Raw genomic sequence first — 23414 nt, forward strand, 5'->3', positions numbered from 1 at the left:
ATCTCCCAGTTTCATGCACAAATTCATACAGAGCCTGAACAAAACACAACCACAATACCTGCTCCGACATCCATAATCCTACTTTCAACATATTCAATTCAAGACCTAAGCTATGCCTCTGGAGACTCCTTTCCAACCCTGTTAACTCTCTCCTCAGGGCAGAACAATCCCAATCCCTTCCCCTAATAGAGCAATTTTATTTTAAAACATATATAATTCATATAACGGCAGCAGAAGAGTCAATAGGCTTCCACTGTAGCTGCAAAACACTTCTTCCCGTAACTTGTGGCAGAGTTTATTTGGTGAACACTGGAGCACAGTGCGCAGTCCACAGCATGTGGCAATGGGAAAACTACAGGAAACGATCCTACGGATGCAAAAACCTGATCCCTTCCATAGGAAACAGCAGGCACAGACATGCAAGAGCAATAAAGGGACTGAAGGCCTTGCCCACCAGTGTAAGCATAGGGAAGGTTATCCCAGCAACAACCAAAGCTTTCATTTAAACTACATAACCACGAGCAAAGAAAATACCAGCAGTAAAGTTCCTGCTACCATCACCTTTGATCAAGTACAAAAGCAAAAGAACTACTACTTTAATCATCTCCTTTTACTTAACCAGGAACCCTCTGAGATACATTCATCCAGAAACAAGCCCCCTGAAGACAGCATCAAATACAGTTTGTACTAATGCCATCACTACATTAGTGCATTCTTTTGTACACCTTTACAAAGCAGCGTCTTGGGCAGAGGAGGGTCGAATGGCACTAATCCAGTGAGGCGAACAGGCCTACCACGAAGATATATACACAGTGGGGAGAAGAGAGGGGGTTTATACCTTGGAATCCAAAATTATTTGGCAGGTCCTAAGCAAGGTAACATCTGCTCTGTGTTGGCTCTGTGGAGCAATATAGAGTCGCCTGAAACATCTCGTGCTCACATTTTACCAAACAGCCCCTAACGAGGGGGTTTCTACATGCTGCAAAATATCGAGGTACTTGAAAAATAACTAATAATCATATCCAAGCACAGCAAAATTACTACAATGCCTCAAATTTCTAGACTAATCCACACATTTCCACAGAAATTTTGGAAAGGAGGAAAAACCCAATGAGCAGCATTTTTTAAAGAAACGGTTGATTTTCTTTCCCTTCTCCTGACCAGCACAGGATCCCTTCCTCTGATATTTCTTCTTTAAAGAAATACATCCTGGTATTTGCCCTGCTTATATTTATCTCCCATCAGTCAGAGCAAGGCCTGCCTCTGTAGAAGACAAACCTCATGTTGGTGTCAGAACTCTAACAACAGAGCTTGGAGTCTGCTAAAACAAACACAAAAAGAGCTCAGACAAATCAAGCCCAACTCTTGAGTATCTCCCACCACCTTTGGGAGACCAAACCTATTTAGAATAATACTTGGGACATTTTCCTGACATTCAATTTAAACTTTTACCTGTTGCTCCTACTTATGACCATGGTTCTGTGAGCTTACTCTTTTTAAATACTGAACACAACCCTTCACCCTTTTATTAGTTTACCCAAGCTAAGTTTATTATTGTTGCTTATTAACACTCTACCTTCCCAACTCAATCCTTCCAGCCTCAGTTATTTCACTGCTCTTCTCTCCATTAAATTCAGTTTGCTAACACCTTCCTCCTATTGATGGGATTCTAAGTCTGATCTTGCCACAAGTGTATCAATTTCCTTTTAGTCCAAAATCCACCTCGGCATTATTGCAACTCCATATATCCTCTTCCCAACCTTTATCCCCAAGTCTTGCAAAGCATCACAATTTAAGAGTTCTCTGTTTTCCATCAAAATTAGGCTTTGTGTTTTCAAGGATCCTTGTCATAGCAACTTCAACCTAGATGGCTATCTGTGACTCTTTCCTGTTTCCCTTTGTAACAAGTTTAGTTTTAGAAAGTTATAAAGCCAATAAAAAGTATACTATATGTTTCTGGTAAGTCTTCAGCTATTTTCCTCCAATTCCTCACTTCCTGTCACACTATTTGATTTTTTTTTTTTCCTTTTTTGAATAATCAGCCATAGATGTTAGCCCCAAAATAATTTTATTTTGGTCTATCCCAAACTTATGTACTAATCCTTTCCTTCTGGATTACATTCACATTCTAGAATGACCTGAAGGTTTCCTTAAAATGTTCCTTCTGACTTTTACAACAGTCCTAAAAAACAACTTCCTTGTAACTTCCAAGCTACACAATTCCCTTCTCCCCCCTTGACAGTTACACTATAATTTTTTTTTCTTTCTTGTCGTTCTTCAGTTTCAGAGTCATTTAAGGCTGCTCATAACTAAGATAATAACGAATGAAGTTTTTCTGTGAAATTTATGAAACTCTATCAAAGTAGAGGTATCAGCAAATTACCGGAATACAATACCATTTTTATAACCTACTCTGAGAAGTGACCACCTCCAACAATTTATTTATAAGAACTGCTGTGATTTGATGTTCAGGATCTCCCACTGACTTGTACATTACAAAAAAGGTAAGAGACTGAACACTCAGCATGCCTGTAAGAAAATATCAATCACGCTGTTCAAGTTTATTCCCTTTTGGATGAGGACTGGTCATTTTGTTTCCTCCCACCTGTCCCTTCTCTTTGCCTTTCAGTTGTATATTACTTCTATAAAAATTAGGATGCAGGAAAACTGATGCTGAATTATTTGGAATACAATTACACTTAAATGTTATGAACCATTAAAGATTCACTCTTTACTCTCTTTTTTATTTCAACCAACAACACTAAACTTTACCTCCACAGAACCAGCTAGTTCTTCTATGGGATTACATGATGGTGCACCTAGAAACACCTTTCATTCAGGCTACTGTGATTCCTCTGGCATCTGCAACAATTCAGGACAAGAGGTTCTAGAGCACTTTCAGAGCACGTATGGGGGCAACTACATTTTGGAAACAAATAGTGTATTTCTTTTTCATTGAAAATGTTGATGTTGATCCTTTCCCAGCACTGGCTTAAAGAGGAAATACTTAGTAAATATTCAGAACTCCACAGAGTTTATATTTGCATGATGTCTTCAGAAAACATTTTGATACGCAAAACTGGTTTTGTTTCTCCAGGTAGTTGTCCAGTTATCTCCTTTTTAATGTAACTGCAGATGAAAGACACTAATTTTCCAAGTAGCTAGTATGAGTTAATTTTGTTTTCTTTTTTTTTAGATGAAAGAAGAAATGGGACTGGGTAATGAGGAATAAAGATAGTGATTTCCATCCTGCCCTTCCTCTGTGTATACTCTTATCTGACATTCTTCACTAGCCCACTGCAGGCTTTATGGATTTCCATGCATATACATCCCCCTCATTCACATCTTTAGTAACTCCACATTGGTAACTTAGTTACAAATCAACAGTCCCAGTAATAAATAACATAACAGCAATGTAAATTAAGGGAAAAAAAAACAACTGAAAACTAATATTTGTGATTAACAAGCCAAATCAACAGCTCAACTTTGTACAACCTGCTTCCAGCCCCACACCTTGTCTGCCACTCCTTCCCCCTACTCCTGCTTCCATCTTCCTTCCCAGAACTCTCTCTTCTGCTTTAAAACTACTACCCCAGCTGCAGCCTCCTCTAATAACCCTCAAGATGCTTTTCATCACAAGGTTGAAAGTGCTTCCCACTTGGACAAAACTAAATAATTTTAAAGCCTACTCTTTTTAGAGATCTCTTCTTTTTGGCTCAGGGACTTATTTATGACATTCCGACAGCTTGTCTAAAGAAGAAACACTGTAAAATAAAACACACTTCGTATAGTCATATATATACATTTTTGTTTTGTCAGTTATGGTGCCTTTTCCATTTGCACTGAAAGTAAATTAAGATGAGCAGCAAAAAGGTACTTAGCACCCAGAAAGAACATTCACACTTAACTAGTTTACTTTAAATTTCCACCAACCAAATGATTTTGCAGAAACTCCCCACACTGACACTCACTCATTCATACCCCTAAGAACCATTAATCTGACGAGGCCAGGGAAAATTCCCAAATGCCTTCTCACACCTTCTTCTCCATACCATGCTCCCCAACTTTCCATACATGCCTTAAGTTGTGTTACTGAAGTTCTCAGTGACACGTGCACAGCCTAACAGCAAAAATGCACTTGGCATCCAAAAAGAAGTTCCACGCATCAACTAGTGCACTTTGAATTTCCACCAATCTGTTTGCTCAGCAGCAAACCCCTCATGTAGACACATTCGTACTCTTACGGGGATCTGTTTAGCCACACCAAGCTACTCTTATTACTAGGCAGAATTCTTCCATTACTGAAGACTGAGGAGATGCCTACAAGAAGGAACAGAGGTTGCCGTAGGGGAGGCACATGAAGGCTACCCAGAGTTAGCAGGGAGGGTCACAAAACATTCAAGCTCACTTGGGAAGTGGAGCACAAGTCAAAGTCCTTTGTAAGCCACAGCCTTATAGTTGCATTCATTAATAACAAGTGAATTTTCTACCTCTGGTCCAGTCTCCTCATGCCTTTCTTGTATGTCTTCTTTCTTTAGTTAGTTAACCTTATTGCTTCTGCAATACTTGTGACAACATACCCTGCCCTCCACTACCATATAGCAAACAGTATCAGTATTCCTAGGGGAATTTTCAAGCCATTAGGTGTCCTTCTAACTCATTATCTGATAAACTTATTTGAAAAACTAACATGAGTGAAAGTAAAAGGTGCATTTCTGTTTGCGCTATAGCACCAAGTCATTTCAAAAGTAATTCCTTGGAAAGATGCCATAATTTGGCAAAAGAGCTCCCTTTCAATAACCATTAATATACTCAGTGCCACTCTCCCACACTGGACTAGAAGGCACTCAGAGTGACAAGACAGCTGCCTAATAAGCCCTCCTAAACTCTGAGCCTGTTATTGTCTTCTCTGGTTAAGCGGAAAATGGCTTGTACGAAGTTTAGAAAGCTGCATCTCAAGTGGCTCACAGCAGAGCTCAACGGAGCGCACCCTGGCCTCCAGTATCAGTCTTTTCCTTCTACCCTTGACACAGGGGTTGATGAAAAATCATCTGAGTAGGCTTCAGCGATGAAGAGATCAGAAAAGTTACCCTTTGCTGGGGTTAAAAAAAAAAAAAAATCTCTCCTATCACTCAATGGTTCCCAAGTGTGGACAATAACGTACATGAATTTCTCCATCCTGACACAGGGTTTCCTTTGTCTTCATCTCCTGTCACAGAATATGGGAAGCAGCAAGGTATCCTCTTTTCCCAATCACAGACAAGCAGGTCACATTCTTCATTTCTGAATCACTATGAGACCACTGTTAAGCGGTTCCTTTCCAAACTATGTCTGTCTCTTGCCTTTAGCCGGGAGCACATACTTCACACTTGAAACTTCATACAGAAACACACAGCTACCTCTATCTTCAGACAGGCAGACTGCTCTTTTGGCTTCTATTCAAGTGCCTACTCACGCTTTAGTTAATTCTTCTCTTCAAAGGTGGCAGATCTTGGAACTCTCCTCCATCCCGGAGACTCACATCCTTACATTCCTGCGTTGTCCTTACGTTCCTACTACAGGTGGGGCTGCCAAAGCCATCCCAGTGTCACTGAGGGGATTCATATTTGTAAACGGTTTTTCTTTTCTTTTTCTTCTTCTACTTAGATATTCACACCCTACTGCCCAATGCCTGTGGACCAATCACTTTTAGTAGGACTTACACTCCTTAACATTAGGTGCTCTTAAGCAGTACTTAAGATATCTAAACAGTTCTTCACATACAAGGTTCTTCCAATAACTCTTCAAATCCCTTTGTCTCTCAAGGGATTGTTAGTACTAAAACAAAAAAATTGCAAATTGCCTTCCCTTCATTCTAACCAGAGAGTCACTCAGGCTACAGCATGTGCTCTGTGCATTAGTAGCAGTTAAGCTATAAAAATGAACTAATATCTGTGTCGTGAGATGTATTCACGTTTTCAGAAGTTAACTGAACATTAACAGAATGGTTATTTTAACTGCAATTTGTTACAGGTCTTCATTCCAATCCTTCCACTTCTTGAAGCATCTTACCAGTTCCATCATCTGCATCATTCTGACCAGTCTCCCAAATCTCTGATTTTGTCCCAAAGCCATCAGTGGCAGAAGACTCCGTATAGTCTGCAGGGTTAAATGTCCTAGAGTTTTAAAAGTTAAGAAATGGAAGAGAACACACGGGTCATTCAATGAACACAAGTGTCATCATTTTTAGCTGAAGTTGCATTAGATTTAACATCTCTATTTCCACATAATTTATCTTGATAGTTTTGGTTTCAAAAGAATTTTTTCCTCTATGAGCAGACACAGATAAAAAAGGGAGAAAAGAGAAAAGAAGAGGAGAAAAAAGTGAGGAGATTGAAAAAAAAAAAAACAACCAACTGTAGAGAAACTGAACCAAAACAACTTCTGAAAAAGCAGTTAACAGCATACGTACTCCTCCCAGTCTTATAAAGCATTAGTTTATATGCACAATGATAAGCCCCTCTCAGCTGATAGTTTCTCAGCAGGTGGATGACTGATGAGAAACCAGTATCATATCCTTTCAGAGCACCAGACCTGTGCAGGACAGGAGTCGGAACATCAGTAAGACTACTTCAGAATGCACTCCTGACATCAATGCCAAAACACACAGATGCAGCTAAAAGGTGAAAAACGATTATTGAAGAAAAACCTCTTTTCAGTTTATCATCTACAAGTATGAACAAGAAGGATTATTAGAGAAGTAGAATGAGCCTTCTGTTCATCACGATATCACTGATATTACATGAAATGTCATTAAAGGCAAATACTGAGTGAAAGTAGTGGAGGCTACACTTCTCTGAAGCAAGTTATTCCAACAAAACTGAGAACAAACTTTAGAGCTGCTGAGTAACTTCTTTTGATTCTGTTTTAGGGTCGATGTATGCCCAAACAGCTAAAGCATGAAACCTCAACAAATCTTTTTTTAAATTGACCTAGGACTATACGCACCACACAGAACTTTCAGCCTCCTAGGCACTATGTGGCTGCTACTGATAGGTACAAACGAGTTCTCCAAGTTTGAGATATTAACATTGAGTGAACTTACATTAGGTTTGTATAGGTGTGTCTACTTAGAAATACTAGTTTAAGACAAAAATAATCCATTAATCATCTAACAGATCTGTGAATTTTTGCATCCATATTGGTTTATCAAACATACAGCAATATTAATACATACAGTGGCAATATTAATATTGTCAATTAATGTTGCCACTGAGTTTGTTCCTTGCCAAAATCTGTGCTCTGCATGTTTCTTACCCCATGCCTTGGGCTGAAAACCTCCCTGCTCCTCTCCCTCTGCCACGTCCAAACCCTAGGAGAGAAAACACCATTTAACAGCAACAGCAGAGGAGCCGCCAATCGCTAGCCTGTCACATTAGAAAATACTATGGTTGAAGAAGAAAACTAGCGTAAAGTTAAATATCATTTACTTCCCAAATTTCCTCACAGGAGAATTTGTTTCCCTAACACACATAAGTAAGCCACAGTTCATCTAAGACTATGTGTTTCAGTAGGACTTGCAATTCTTTGCTATCTTTTCTGTATCTAGTGAAGTGGCTCCAAATGCCAAGAAAAGGACTTACCTAAAGACCCATCCCACATGAGACTGCTATTGCCAAATCATTAGACAGTGTTCAAAATTTTGTCTCTAATTTCTCACTCTTGCCTAAGATGCTCTAGAATCCCAGCCTCCCTGCGCACCCTGATCTCTCAAGAAATTCCCTGTTACTCCTTGTCTGTGAGGAGAAAGTTTAAATACTCTATTTGTTTCCTTCTCTGACTCAGCCCACCTGTCCACCCCTACCCTCCCGTGCTTTTGCCAACCTGCGACCACACATTCCTTCTGCTTCCCCCTTAATCATAGTTACTGACATGAAAATTACCCAATTCAAATTACTCAAACTTCCTTGTTATCACCCACAAGAATATTAATTTCTATTTTAACAACAACAAATATTTGTTGCCTCCAAATTTGGTTACCAGCCTCAGTTTACAAGCTTCTTGATACAGCGAATGGCTTTATTTTTGCATGTTACATGATGCCAACAAGGCATGAAAATTTTTGTATTACTTAACCATCCATAAAGCACACATCTACGTAAACTGTTAGAAACTATTTCTTACATGTGGCATATTTCTACATAGATTTTTTTTTTCCTTTTTTACGACCTCAATATCTGAGGCTTTTCCAGTTTGTTGGTTTTTTTGAGGAAGACTCTGAATATTATTTTGTATTACAAGAACAGGAGGAGGTCAAGAGCTGCAGACTGAGAACAAAGCAATGTTTATTTTAACGACAAAATTATGTGGTAATTATAAGTCACCAAGCAACTACAAGTTTACCAGAGCACAAAAGTTATAATCCTAAATCACCAATACACTGGTTGCCCAAACATCAAAATTACCCGTGATAGGCTGTTCGAATTTGGATCAAAATTACCCCTTATTTTCAGGGGACCACCTAAACTGAATAAGAACAGTAGCTCCAGGACATGGTAAAACCAGTTTAGGAAGTTCCTATTTTAATGACTTTCCTTTCCCTCCCCTCACTACTCGTTCTTCCCCTTGCCCTAGTTCACTGTCCAAGTTTTAAAAGATATTTCTGGACCTCTAAAATGTCTACTACCTACATTTTCAAGGACTACTTAGAAGCATCAAAATAGCAGGATAGCTTTACCCACATTTTGATGAAAGAGTTTACCCATATCTTACACAAGATGACAACTGCTAGCTACAGAGGAACCATAGAAACCTGCAGAGGAAGGATTCCCATCCAGCAACACAGAAGAACAAGAACACAGAAGAACTGAAGTCTGACATCAGGCCAGGCCTGCTATCTCTACATTTTCCCCTCTTTGCTCTCTTTTCACAATTGGTTGGAGAGAGGACAGACAGAGGTTAGGAAAGAGGTAACAACACCTGCAACCCAGCAATCGCCATCCCTCTTCACCAAGCCCACACGTGGAGCTGTGCTCTTTGCTCTGCCATAAACAGTGCCCCAGATCCTGCTGTATCCAACTGATTGTAACTCTGCCTCTGAACCTCCTTGCTCAGCCTACCTATTCTACTGCTCTTCTCTCCTTTGCCCACCTAAAATCCCCAATCTGGGAAGCTGATCCATGGCGTAACAGGGTTGCAGCTCTCAGATGCACAGAAGTCAGTGCACTCTGGATTATCTTTCTGCCCAGTAAATAATTTTTTTTAAGAGTAGAACCAGCTAAACAAGTTTACTTGGTGACACTGTAGGGGCCATCTATGTAATAAATTTACTTCCTACCGCTATCAATACAGCATTAAACACCATTTACTAATGATGCACAGAAGAAAGATCAACAGTTTTTTGACAGGCTCAGCTACAAGACCGATTGGGAGCTGCGAATCACAGAAACAGTCAAGCAGAAATATTTTTGAGGCTGACATTAAGTACAGAGAAATTAGCTGGAATAGCTAGCATGAAAGTACAAATAGATTTTAGAAGAGGAGGTAAGTCTCCCCAGCCTCCCAAGTGCAAAAGCCTGAAAGAATAACCATAGCATATTAAACAGAAGATGAAGTTTTAGCAAGCAAGGCATATGTAAGATGCCGTACTGGCATAGGCACAATAAACTACTGGCTAAAAACAGCAATAAGAACCTCTAACGATTTTAGAAATTGCTAGAAAGAAATCATGTTGTTCCTGAAGTTCCATGCACAGTCTCAGACTACTAGCCAGCAAGGGCTTTTTTATACCAGATCACTTTGAAAGTTAATCCTAAACTTGAATTTCAAGTGGATTCCCTTAACTTCATAAAGCTGTGTCTATGCTTTCTGTCAAAACTGAAATTAAATTAAGTTTAATCAACAAATGCAACAAAAAGCATTCCAATGAAGACAAAAAGGAAGTACTAAACCAGTGGGGCTACAGAAAACACTAAATTCAAAGCTAGAAAAGACACTTACAAAGAACTAATTCAAAATATGGGACAGTGAGTACTCACCACTGAAAGACCACTCTAACTCGGACATGGAATCTCATACATCGTGGTCATTAATGCAAGATGTCAGTGGAAAGGGCTGATATTCTCTTTGACACAACCAGATCACTAATATATTCTTAAATTCTCATGCTAAGAAAGTTACTTCTCTCAGCTGCCAAAATTAAAACATGGCCTTAAAACAATTAGAAGGCACAGTCTTCTAACACAGAGAAGTTAGTCATGAAGCAACTATGAATGCCCATCAGGTATTCACAAACTTTTGATGCTTTTTAACAGTGACTAAAAGGTCAGTGAGCAAATGGGGCTTCACACCCCAATTCAGAGCGGGGACCCAAATTCTGAGCATGCAATCCCACAGTAGCTTAAACCCATTTAAATCAGAACTACTACAACTGAGGTCTTTCTCACCAGTGATCACAAACTCTGCTCTTTCCTGCACTGACAGTTTTGCACGTACCAGTGAGTGAGCACAAAACCACCATCAGAAAACAAAATTATTAGTTCACTGTTGGATCAGCTCTCCGAACCAGTTCCCTACTTGCTAAATGCCAGAAAACCAGTCACCTTTACACCAGGATAAGCCACCAAAAAAACCTGTTGTCCCCAGCTACCATGCTGCCTGCCTCCTTTTTTCTTTTTTGACTTGGTTAGTTTTAAACTTAGATCAATCCTCTGATAAAGTTCAAATGCACCAGGAGACAGACAGGACCAATTCTTCCCAGCAGTAATCCCAGTTTATGCTTGTAACGTAAAAAGTATAGCTTTAACACTACTCTAAAAAGATGTGTATATATGGTTTAGATCGCAACGGTCAATGTTTACAAAAAATTTTTTTTTCCTGTGGTAATTCACAATGAGCAATTCTTCTATCAACATTTTTATCTACCCACAAAAAGAGAACAAGTGACTTGGCAGTAGCTCATTAAATCTTCTAGTGAATCTAAAGGAATAGACTTTCTTACAATCAATCAATCAGCATATTGAGCACAAAAGCAAATGACGGACATCAGGCAAAGAACAAAATTACTGCCCTGCCTCATATAAAACCTCATAACATTTCTTCACATTCCTTTACACTTGGATCTACAAACAGCCACCTAAAGTATCAAGGCAGCGTTGCTTACTCATTTCTGTTCCAGGAAACCAGGACTGGGGAACTATGTTTAAAGTTGATTCTGATCAACATTCCTGCTACTACCCCTTATCCAACATCATTTTAAACGATGAACTATTTAAAACATGTTTTTGTTTCCTTTAACATTGTAACTCTGTTCAGCTGTGTATTGTTGGGGTTTTTTTTCCTGCTCTCCAGCACATCTCCCTCAGTTGACTAGGTTCACATTAGCCATCACTTATTCAATTTACATTTTTCTTTTCTGGAATGAACTCTAGAGAAGTCAACACTTATACCCAGGCAGGTGGTGAGATTTTCTGTTTCCACTAAAACCCATTGGGAGTTCAAAACACTCATAATCACACAATCAAGTCTTCACTCTGGTACTGTCCATGCATGGAAAGAATCGTTCATCTCATTCACAACGTTTCTTCCCCCAAAACAAATGCACACTACGTGGGAGCACGAGAAAAGTGTGTAGTACCACAACTTGGATGGGACTAGCCCATTAACTTAATAGCCTATTCTGTAGAAAATTCAGTTTGCTGAGCTTGCAAACCTAAATCCTTCCACTGCAACACAGGTGCTTTATTTAAAAACTCAGATTTTCACACTGACAGGTTTAAATTAGATGAAGACACTTTAAGGTTAAGAAAGAGGCCTAAGAACAGCTGAAAGGAAAAGGAAATGCAGAGTGGAAGGGCAGGCAACACCCTAGATTTGTGCTTATCTCTGACTACACAGTAACTGAACAGCCCTGGTCTCTGCTCTGGAAATGCAGAGCCAGCCATCCTCCCAGCAGACGCCGAGGTGACGGAGGCTTAAGCCTTATGAAGAGATAAGGAGGCTAAGTATAGAAAGTTTGTATTCTAGGTATTCCATGCTACCAAAACAAACACTGAAATTATATTTAATAATTCAAATCACTTTTGTCTTATTAGTCATCATAAAGCTAGAAGCATTGGATCAGTTTTATATACTGCATGTACTCTAGTAACCATTTTTAGAAGCACGTGCAAAAAAATTTCAACTCTAAAGTTATGTTTAAAAGAAAATAAATAACTTATGTTAAAGCTAAGTTCTGGTTAATCTCAAAAAAAAAAAAAAAAAATTACATGACACACACAGCTTCCTAATCAATGCAGAACCAACTACAGCAAAACTAAATGGACTTCAGATTGTGACCTCCAAAAGGTCTGCTCTACATTCATGTTTTAGAAAAACCAACATCCTTACTAGTTCTGGCAAAGGAAATCCAAAATATATCCTGTGCCAACTGTGCTAAGTTTTTAAAACAAGAAAATGTTTAGACATGCAATTCTGGTTATAGAAGCTTATTTTTTTCAAGGATAGCATACTTATCTAAAAAACGTTTAAAAAAAAAAAGATCAAGAATACAAGCTGGACTATAGTCAGATATTTACAAAAAGGGTAAGCTGCTTTGCTTTCTTATACAGTCAGCAGAAAAACCAAAAGTTTGAAAGGCTCCTTTTCACACTGATTGTCCAAAATTAAAACATGTTTTTCCCTTTCATTTTTATTTCTGTTTTGCTAGAAAAAAATTCCCTGACAGCATCCACATTTATGGCATGCTCACATTGCTCTGGAAAAACAAAGAGGAAGGGAATCACAGAACAGAAGTAAAAGCGACAAATCCATTTTCACTTTGCAAACCAGGAGAATTGCTACACATGAATCTCTAACAATTTCTATGCTGAATCAAGTCCAAAAGTTCATCTACCTGCTATCCCATTATCAGCTATGGTCAATTAGATATCTAGGGAAGAGCACACGAACTGAAACCACAGTGCAATTTCTCTGGACACTCTCCTGGTCTTCAACCATTTGTGGCTCAGACTTCCTCAGCCAAAGATAATTTACATACATCAAAACCCTCAGTGGTTTTTCCTTTTCTTGCTGTGGTTCTTTTTTAGCATGAAATTGTCAAGTCTCTCTGTGTGTAAATTTTCAGCACCCACAACATCTTATTGAAAGGAGTTCCTCAGGTTAACTACATGTATGAAGAACCACCTCCGTAAGTTCATTTTGAACCTGTAACCTACTGATTTCATTTAATATTCCCTCGTTTGCATACTTTCTTGGAGTGATCAATTGATTTCCCCACAGAACCTTCTCCGCAGAAATTTTACAGATCTCTACCATACACCCACTCAGCCCTCTCTTTTGCAGGTGGAGAAGTCCTAGTCTGCTTGTTCCTCACACTCCATAAATGTAGTCTTCCCAGTACCTTCAAAAGCCTTTTCTAGCTCTACCGCATCCTTTTCAACATGGAGTGGAGGACAGTGGGAGAACCAGACCTGCACTTAAAACTGAAGATCTGAGAACAGTACAAAACAGCAGCATAAAAAAAAAAAAATTGTGCCTGTCAAGTTTGTCAATTTGTATATAACACTGCAGCTGATTAAAACACAAATGAGGAAACGTTTCTAGAGCTGACAATCCTAAAGACATAACCATCTTCCTCCATAATTCCTTCACGAGATTCCATTCCAGACAGTTACAAATCCTTGCAATACTGACACATAAATATAATAACTTTGATGCAATTACTATCCATCACCATTATAGTATTTTTTACATCTAAATTAAGCTCGTTCAAGAAATTCAGTTCTGAAAAGACAGACAGATGGGAAGGCCATCTTAAAAAAAAAAAAGAAATTCCTTGACTCCTTTCCAAGCCAAAGTTTACATCCTCAGTTTAGCAAGCAAAGATTAAGGGCAGAGCAATTTCAGCTAGGATGTGTCCTGAAACACATCCTGTGATGCATTTTTGCTTTCTGTTAATCAGTCAATAACACGTATCTACTTCAAATCCCTGATCTCCTGCATACCAGCAACCAGTGGTGTTTGTACACTATATGCCTACTACCCTATAAAGTTGCAAGGAATGTCACACAGTCATTAACGGAAGATCTACTGCACAAGGAAGCTAGTGCCTACAGCACCAAGGCTGAAATACTCAGTATCAGGGGTTTTCCCCCTCAGTAAACAGCACATTATCACCCCAGTGTCAATCCCATTTCTGCTATTTTCAGTGCGTATCATTTCTTAAAATTAGGTTGTTCTACAGTGAAGCAGTAATACAATGGCCCAGCAAATCTTCCCCTAGAAAGCAGCCAGTAAGATAACTCCAGCCTGAGAAGGTAGCTTAAAATAGAGACAGTGCGTTGCTCAGATATTAGCTGACCCCTAATTTTGTATCCAATGCCTAGATTCCTACACACACACACTCTGCATGAAACATTTCTAAAAAAGGGTTCTGTGGTGATTACCAGCAATCTATTTACTTTCAGCTGAAGTACTTTATCCTGCATTTGACTATTCTGTGTAACAGAAAAGAAAGACTACTGAATGAAATGGCAGGAAGCTTTTTTTTATTATTTCTACTAATATCCAAAGAAAGAAGGTCATGCATCCCTGAAGTATTGAGAAGTGAATTACACAGCTTTATACAACTCCCTGCAGATTTCAAGGGCTTGCATTATAAAATTAAATTAGGTATTTCCTGCCACATAATACACACACTTGTAATATAATGATCCTGAAGTCGTTCAACGGGTTTATCATAGACAGTTGAGAACACTTCATTAAGATACTTTGCTCACATGAATGTACAATCTAAAATATTTGGTAGAGAGATACAGTAATACTATGTACACTAAGCCAGTGAACAGAAATTGGTTGAAGTTGTTCCTATTTCTTCAGTCAGATATGTCAGTTTGATCTGATGATTAAGTGCTTTGGCTTGAGACATGACATATTCATCTAGAGAGCTACAGTGTTGACAACAAAAGCAGTGTATTGTTCATCATAAGGTTACAAAGCAAAAAATAGACTGCATTTGAAATTAACCTCTAAGTTTCATCCAACAATTTAAAAAAATCCTACCTTTATATTTATAATTTGAGTATAAAGGATTATTTTATAAAACAAATAACCAAAAGACTTACATTCCATCTATTAACAGTGCTAACATACCAAAAACTGTAGCTGTGAACTATACCACACCCTCCTCAGCAAAGCTACCTCTCTGCACACACCATTTGGTATTTGCTGATCCACAGGCACAACCGAGTCATTCTCACAACCCTCTGGAAGCTACATGTCTTTGCATCTTTCCACTCCTTCAAGATGCAGATCTGGAGACAATGAAGTTGGATGTGCCTGTCTTTGAATGCCTCGTTACTGGATATTCCAAAGAGAAGAGAGTCCTTTGAAGGCAGAATTTTTCCCGAGTCAGACATTACTTATTAAGTACATTAGCTCTGCTGTGCACTTTATCAATTTAACTCACTTAATACCCACCTCCCCACACAATCTGCGCTGTACCTAGGTTACTCATTTTCATTCCTCCTGCTCTAAGAAAAAACAAGCCTCTTTCCACTCCAACCCGTGAAAATCCAAACCAACTACACATCCCTTGATTCCACATCAAATCCATTTTCAACATCTTTCCTATCTCTTCTACAGGATAAGATCGGAGTTGTACCTAAGACTCCGCAATATTCTTTTTCCACAGTTCTCCTCATAAACTCTTCCATGCCAAATTCCTTCTCTTACCAAAAAGCCTCTAAGGTGGCTTGTACTTTCTCTGATTGGGTACCGAAAACAGAAGGCAAGCCTGACAACTGGATTCACCCCAAAGGAACAGCACAAGTACACATCAAATCCCTCCCTGAGAGCCCTACAGATGGAATCTTGTACTCTCCTGCTGCCAGGGTACATCCTGAGCAGCCCAGTGCACTCCCACTCACAGGAGGCTGGCACAAGTCGATCTGGGAAAACAGCTCTCCATAGCCAGAGCACACCAGCCTGCTACACAGGAAATGACCATAAAGGTGATTTGTGTCAATTCTTTTAAGTTGTTCTGAGACCAAGACATGACAAGGGGTAAGGGAGGGGGATGTCCCTAAATTAAAGGTGGCTGAAGTGCTTATGGAATCAAAGGATAACCAACAAATGCTTAAAAAGAAGTGTTTAAAGAAATAAATGGGAGAGTTCCATTTCAGGACATGAAATCAGTGTCAGTCCCACATCAATGCCACCATCTCACCTCTCCCACGGCCACGTTTCCCACGGTCTGAAGGCCTGTCTCCTTGATTGTTGTCCACTCCATTCTCTTCAGCTCTAACTGTGGAGAGAGGACAGCTTAAGAGAAGCTTTAGAGACTCATACATGAGACAACATAGCCATCTGCTTAACCTGAACCCCAAAAGAAAAGGCAAGATTTTAAAGTGGGCTGGTCAACAGATCTCAGTCACCCCTCTTCTTTGGGGGCCTAACTACAAGCAAGTTATGTTTAATTTGCACTGGACAATTAGGAAGCAAAATATCTAATAAGAGGGAAATGTCCCTCAGCAGACACACTTCTGGGGTTTTTTTTGGGGGGGGGGAAATGCAGTGTTTTGCAGCCTACACTATTAAATTAATTATGGCCTCACCTCTTTAACGAGGTAGGAAATAAAGCTGCCTCATACTATGCTTCCTTGATAACGCGCTGGGTGGCAACAGTGAAAGAACAAGGGATAACCAAGAACACCAACTCTTCTCCTGTCTGCCTATACCACATCCCTGTACAACCAGGGAAACTTAAAAGAACTCTCCTCTGTATTTAAATCAGAGGGATGATGACTGGGTGAAGGTGAGGCATTAGAAAAGCACTGCAATTTAACTATTTTGTGGAAAACTCCTGAGGAAGTACTCTGAAAGATGCTGACTCCTTGAAGAAGGGAAAAGGAAAAGAGAAAAAAACCAAACAAACAACAAAAAAAAGACTGGCCACTTAAAACACTGCTGATATTTTGTACTGCACAACTTTTCCTAATGGCAGCAACAAAATCATTAATGCTTGGACTGGGAAGCTGGGAAGAGAATATCAAGATTTGGTAACCACCTGAAAAATCTTTAATTCCAGTTTACAAAGAGAGACAAGCAGCATCTGGCTCTGGCAAAAATTTTGCCCCTCACTTTCATTTTGATGGATCCGATTTCAATTTGTTCTAAGCATAGCTGCAAGTTTTATTAATATTTTTTCCTATCTTGATGTTACTCTATTCTACAAAGATTCACAATGTCTTCACTGGCACAATATTTGAATATATTCCAATAATGAATTAGAAGAGTTGGCTAATATTGTAAATATTTTTCCTGCTTTTAAGTGAAAAGCTAAACATATTTTTTTCATTCCAGTTTCTCTGCTCACCTATCAGTGTTGTGTACGGCCCTTACAGGCAATGTATACAGCTTTGATACTGCTGATAAAACTCAGAGAAAAAAGCAACGTGTATCCAATGGTGATCTAATGTGACGCTACCTAACTTGGAAACATCAGTTTGCTTTTGTTCAATGTATTATTGCACCTGTATAAACTGTAGCAAATTTTTAAATGTTTCAACTCACAAAGAATTTTCTCTGTTGTAGAAACTCACCTTTGGTTGGCTTATGTGAGTAATATATGCTAGAGATTAATAATGATCCCAGTCTTTTCATTCCCCTTATGAGAAGATGAGAACATCTTCAGGTTCTCCCACTCATAAAAAGGAGATAGAGTCAAAGCTGGATAATTTTTTCATTAAAAGAAACAAAAAGTGTATCAGCTGTGCAGCAACATACTCGCTCTCAAGCAGTCTTACAAAGACTCAATTCTAAAACTTACATAAAGAACAGCAATTTGTACAAGATCAATTAATCAAAAAAGGACAGAAATTTAAATTAAACTGAGTGTCTCTGAACAAGCACAGACCATCCCAAAACCAAGTCACATAGACAGATCAAGCATACCTGTCGCACAAACAAGTTATGATCCCTTCAGTGCTGAGCTATAGCTCGGACGGACTTTACTCCATTAAGCATTCGCTCTCAACTCAGCCAGTTTCAGCTGCAAGAAAAGTGTCTGAATCTTTTAAAATGAACCCCTATACGTACACTCTCGGCCACGGCTGCCTCCTCTTCCCCGTCTGTTGGAACTTCCCCGTCCGCGACTCACTTCTCTGTCCCCTCGTTTTTCTCTGTTCTCTTTGTTTTCTGAACTTTCCTTTCCAAGGCTTTTCTTCTTTCCCCCTACAGTCTCCCAAGAAGTCTATTTGGGTAGAATAGAATTAGATACAAAAGTCAAAAAGGAAGAGACAGCTCTTAATGCATACTTCCACCTCACACCTCTCCAGTTCATGGAAAAAAACAGGTATTTGCATAACATCACATATGTAATACCTTGCAAACTACACTGATACAAGTGGAAACACAGGCTGTATTTTTGGGAAGAGATGAGAAAGAAACAAATTTTAGAAGTTGGATTTTCTTATGGAATGTGAGAATCCCAAATAGTTCTGGCTATAATGGACTTTTACTAGTTCAAGGAAGCCTAGATACGACCACAACGCAGAAAATCTGCAAAGCAAGCAACAGTTTCCCTCTCAACTACCTCCATAAATCTAGCAAGGGAGCATGCACAGAGCTATCTTTTTCTCCCAAGGAAATGAAAAAATGCTTATAAGCATCATTGAACAAGAGACTGCTGAGAATAAGTACGTGGCCGGGGGGGGGGGAAGAAAAAAGAAAAAAACATTATCCAGACATACTAGAATTCAAGCACCAAGAGACAGAATGGCAGAACAACAACTTGGGAAACCTGGGGCCATGATAAGCCAGACCATCCACTCTTAACAGCTACAGTTCATCACACACAGCAAAATACAGGAAAAAACTATGTCTAAACAAGACAAGGGACCAAGGTCCAAACATCAGGCTTCAGCTTTAATATTAAACTCCATCTTTAAAATAAATTCAGGGATCATATCGGCTCTATAGGAGTTGAAAATAAAATGACTAAAACACTTGCTAAGAATAGCACAGCAACTCATATATTATGCAATTGCATGGTTAGTCTATTGAGCCATAGTTGCAAAGCAAAGAGGAAGAAAGGTATTATTTGCAAACCATTAAGATGGCAGATAGGTTTATATATATGTCCCCATCTCTAGGAGCTTATAGTCTAGGTAAGGTATTTAAGTGGGAAATTTGCATATGCAAATAAGGTGCCATCAACTGTGAAGCACTACATAAAGCCATGACCTCTGACAGGCACCTGCATCAAACAAAAAAGGTTGGCTATCAGTACTTTTAGGTCCTGTCCTATCTCTTCTCAATTCAGAAGCCCTCACGAGGTAGGCAATGACCAGCTAGTCCAAGCTGCCTAGAATTGAGAAAACTAATGCTCTTGAGAAAGCATGTAACAAAGCAGTTTACAAGTATAAACTCAATGTTTCAGTGTCTCCTTTGAGAGAATAAGTACTAAGAGAATGGTTACTCTCTAATTTTTTAACATGGTATAGGTGAGAAAGAAGGCTGAAATCACTTTTCAATTTCATCTCCAGTATAGAAGACTACACCGCCATAAGCCAACTTAGGTGAAGCGCAGACAGCGCAGATTAGAAGTACAAAACTACGTGTTTGAGCAACACCATGTTATTTGTGCGACAGAAAACTGTTTCCTCCAGTAACTATCACATGGCTTCACCTGCTGTAGCCTATGTAACTGCATTACACACTAAAATACTCCTAGAGCTTTAGAGACACTTCACAGGAGAAAAAAAATAACTGCACTGACAACTGAAGAACCAAGTCTATATAGTTCAGAATGCACTACTATTTCACTGATGGGCATGGTGCCAAAAGATCTTTAACCATTTTAAGAAATACCCAAAACTAGATGATCTTGCAAAGCTTAAGAGGAAGCAGTCTCTCCTTAGTAAGGTTTTACATGACTTGGGAAGGATCAGTAAAAGGATGACTATGAAAGCATCAGATCCATGCTTTCCCACAATATAATTTTGAGGAAAGCCTTGAGAAGTCGGGCATGTCCTTTAAGATAGAGGATGGTGCTACCTCTGGGCATGGGAATCCATCACAGACTATCAAAGCTGCCTGTTTTTGTAAGGGAGCTAACTGATTACAATTTCAGCTGAGGATGCCTGAGGCAACCCAAATGACAGTTGTGGGCCTGACCTTCGAAAATATGTAACAGAAGCCTTCTTGCTGGCCTGATCTTAGATGGAAAGAAGAATAATCTGAAAGGTCCCCTTTGTTCTATCTTCAAAGGTTTAGGAAGTAAAACATGGTCAGGCATAAAATGGATCTTATGCCTGTAGGAAGTTAAATGAATAGAAGTCTTGGGCAAAGAAACATGCCCTTCTCTACTCTCATCCACAAGCCTCTGTCTATCCAAAGCCAGACTGACACAACTGTTGCAAGTGAAAAGTCTTCATAAAGACTAACAGTCACACAGCATAAAGCCTTAAAGATCACAGCATTTAAAAAAATAAAAAAGACAAAACTGGCAGAGTACCAAAGAAATTATAAATAGACGTTCTAGCTATCACTCCTTGCTCTTCTAATTCCTCAAATTGGATAGACACATCTTCTTCCAAATGAGGTTTAAAAAAAAACAACTTCTAGTGCATCAAAGCAGAGTGAAACTAGAAAAAGAGATTTGGGAATCTGCATTCAGAACTAGTACCACCTTTGCTTCCAACTTTACATCAAATCCACAGTTACTGTTCTGGAGTATAACGGTCTTAAAACAAACTGTTCAAGTTGGAGGCCCACAAACTTCCATAAAGAAGAATAAATTTCTTCACGCTCTGATGAGGACCCCTTCTAATTAATACTCTTTCCTCCTTGAGCCCTTTAAGTTCTCTGTATTTGTTTCTGAGTTGCATTTTGTCTACGGAGAGCAGTGGGTTCAGAGGGACTTGTCAAAAGAGCAGAACATATAGATATGTTGCTTCTAATTGATAAATGAGTTCAGAAAGTTTCTTCCATGTCACGATCACTTATAACAATTTGCTAAAGTAAGAAAGCATTTCACATTCTCTATCAACCAGAAAACTATTTTTAACTAGAAAATGGCAAATATGAGAAGTACAAGAGAACACAAAACCAGCACATTACCAAGACAGATTTAATCAAGGTGAGATGCTCTCTTCTACTCCCAACTTACCAGCTCAGTATTATATACTTCTGTGTTTTAGATGACCTCAACTCTTATAAATTAAAAGGGGACAGAAAAGGAAGTCCCCTCAGTCAGAACAGTATGTATCCTAGATTTAGGGTGTGTGGGGGGTGAGTTTCCTCATTAACAATAAGCCAGACTACACATCCTGACAAATCACAGGAAATACTGAATGTTCAGCATTAAGAAAGGAAGTCCAGGTTTCTTTCCCAATTTAGATGAGATGGAATCTAGTTTACTGCCTCGGATAAACTGTAAGAAGTCCCTCCAGCAAAAACTTCAACTGCAGCAAGACACATTTTCCTGATATCTCTTAGGATAAAAAATTGCTCTGTGCAACATTATAAGCAACATTATTTGTTGTTATATACACATTGTTTAGTCTCCTCTTTCTGTTTTTCAATAAAGTCATGCAAATGAGCAACACAGTGAAAGGAGCAGTTACTTGCTGTATCCTCTTCTGCCATTAGTAGCACTGTCAATGCAACTTTCAGATGTGGAAACCTCCTCCAACTTCAATACTGGCAATGCACACCTACAGAAGCTGCACGACTTAAGTATCTGCCTGCCCTTTAGGTTTATAAAGATTGCCCTTTGTGGCAAACACTTAGACTCAGGTCTCAGGGTTGTGGAGGTGCTACAGAGTAACTACAAATATTGCAGCAAAAAACAGGCCTGTGTCTGACAGAGCACTGAGTTCTGCTGCAGAGTTAAAATTGCTGCATGTAAATGAAAGCCGGAGGACTCTGCAAGAGACTAGCTGAACACCCACAACATTTTCAAGGTTCAGCCTACTCTAAGGTATGCATGCAGTAGAGAAGCTGCCCCAGTCTCCATTTTCTTCAAAAGAATTTGAATGGAGACATGGAAATCGAAAGCTTCCGAAATATGACTTTCCCAATCACTTCTAAGAAGTAGAAAGGCACAGCAAACAAAGAGCGGTTTAATATGAAAGTAAAACCTTACCGTGTCTGAACTTCCTTCCAGCAGTATGTTGATTGCTCTGTTCACGTCCCCATTACAATCATGTAGTGCCACTATGCACTCATCCTGGTTTTTCCCCGTCACTTCCATAAGCTGGCAGTAAGAGTCAGACATGTTAAAATATCCAAGTTACCATCATAAGAAAATAAGAGTTAGTACCACCACAGATTCCAAGAAAGTGCATAGCTACTGTGTCAGAGCAAACTAAAATCCTAAATAAATGTATCTGCATTTTACAGATCTGCTTGGGATTCAGACAAGAGACAGGATGAAACACAAATTAAATGGTAATCAAGAAAGCACTCTTTCGCGCTTTTTTTTTCCTTTAACTTTATGCTTGCAGCAAACGCTGTCACCCCAGAGACAGCAGTATATGAGGGTAAAGATGTAAAAGACCAGGATAGTTCCAGTATCGTCCTCTCTCCCTCCCCACCAAACATCCCCCTCTTCATCCCACTGTGTGAGAACAGACATAAGGTAAGCCATGGCAGAGAACAGATCCATCTGGAAAAACATCCAGACTAAGAAAAAGGTTATTTTTCAGCCAGATCAGCTCCCTCAATCCATTTCAGCATAAGGCCACACAAAAGGCATAAGTGATGGCTGCTTAAGGAGACCTAGTACTGAATTATGCTCCATGGACCTGCGGTGCACATCCTGAAGAGTGCAGGATGGAAATAATCAGTCTGTTATGGGACATTCAGCAACTTCACCCAAAGAAAAAAAACTACATGAGCTAGAAATATATATATGCACAATGTAAAATATTGGAGATTTCCTATGCAGAACTTAATTCTTATCCTTCCCACCAGCAGAACTACAGGCACTATTGATGTGCTTCCTTTGGCTTCAGGAAGTACAAGACTTCACTTCTGGCACATCAACAGAAGTTTATAACAAGAACAACAAAAAGCACTTAATGCTTCAGAGAAGGTTTTACAAAGGAAAAGAAATCAAGAAATCTGCTCCTCTGCTGCATTAATGCGTTCACGCTAATTCTTCTCTCCTTCTGGGTGTACTCCTAGGTTCTTTGCGAGTTGTGATGTGTTCACTAGGAAAAAATCACTAATACCCACAGCAGAACAGGGACCCAGATTCTCAGTACTGCTTGAATTAATGGTCTCAGCTATAAGTATTCGATAACGGAAGCTCAAGCATCTACACCTGAAACTCAGCATGGTAGAGGAAATGGTGTGAGATTTCATTTTCACAGTGTAATTCTATCATTTTAATGCATACACAGATCTGGGAGGTCAGATTTTTTTTTTTT

The 23414-nt window shown here is 39.2% G+C and overlaps 1 protein-coding gene across 1 annotated transcript in view; it reads right to left on the bottom strand.

The window, feature by feature from the left end:
• The window catches only part of LOC127028533 (ubiquitin-associated protein 2-like), a 93390-nt gene that overhangs the window by 44166 nt on the left and 25810 nt on the right, over window positions 1-23414 (bottom strand). Inside the window, exons 5-9 of the mRNA XM_050914295.1 lie at window positions 22127-22237; window positions 18076-18229; window positions 16205-16282; window positions 7297-7351; window positions 6052-6155 (exon numbers count right to left, since the gene is read on the bottom strand). Of these exons, the coding sequence (XP_050770252.1) occupies window positions 6052-6155; window positions 7297-7351; window positions 16205-16282; window positions 18076-18229; window positions 22127-22237 (502 nt within the window). The remainder of the gene's footprint in view (window positions 1-6051; window positions 6156-7296; window positions 7352-16204; window positions 16283-18075; window positions 18230-22126; window positions 22238-23414) is intronic.

This window comes from Gymnogyps californianus, unplaced genomic scaffold (genome assembly GCF_018139145.2).
Source record: "Gymnogyps californianus isolate 813 unplaced genomic scaffold, ASM1813914v2 HiC_scaffold_34, whole genome shotgun sequence".
NCBI classification, from domain to species: domain Eukaryota; kingdom Metazoa; phylum Chordata; class Aves; order Accipitriformes; family Cathartidae; genus Gymnogyps; species Gymnogyps californianus.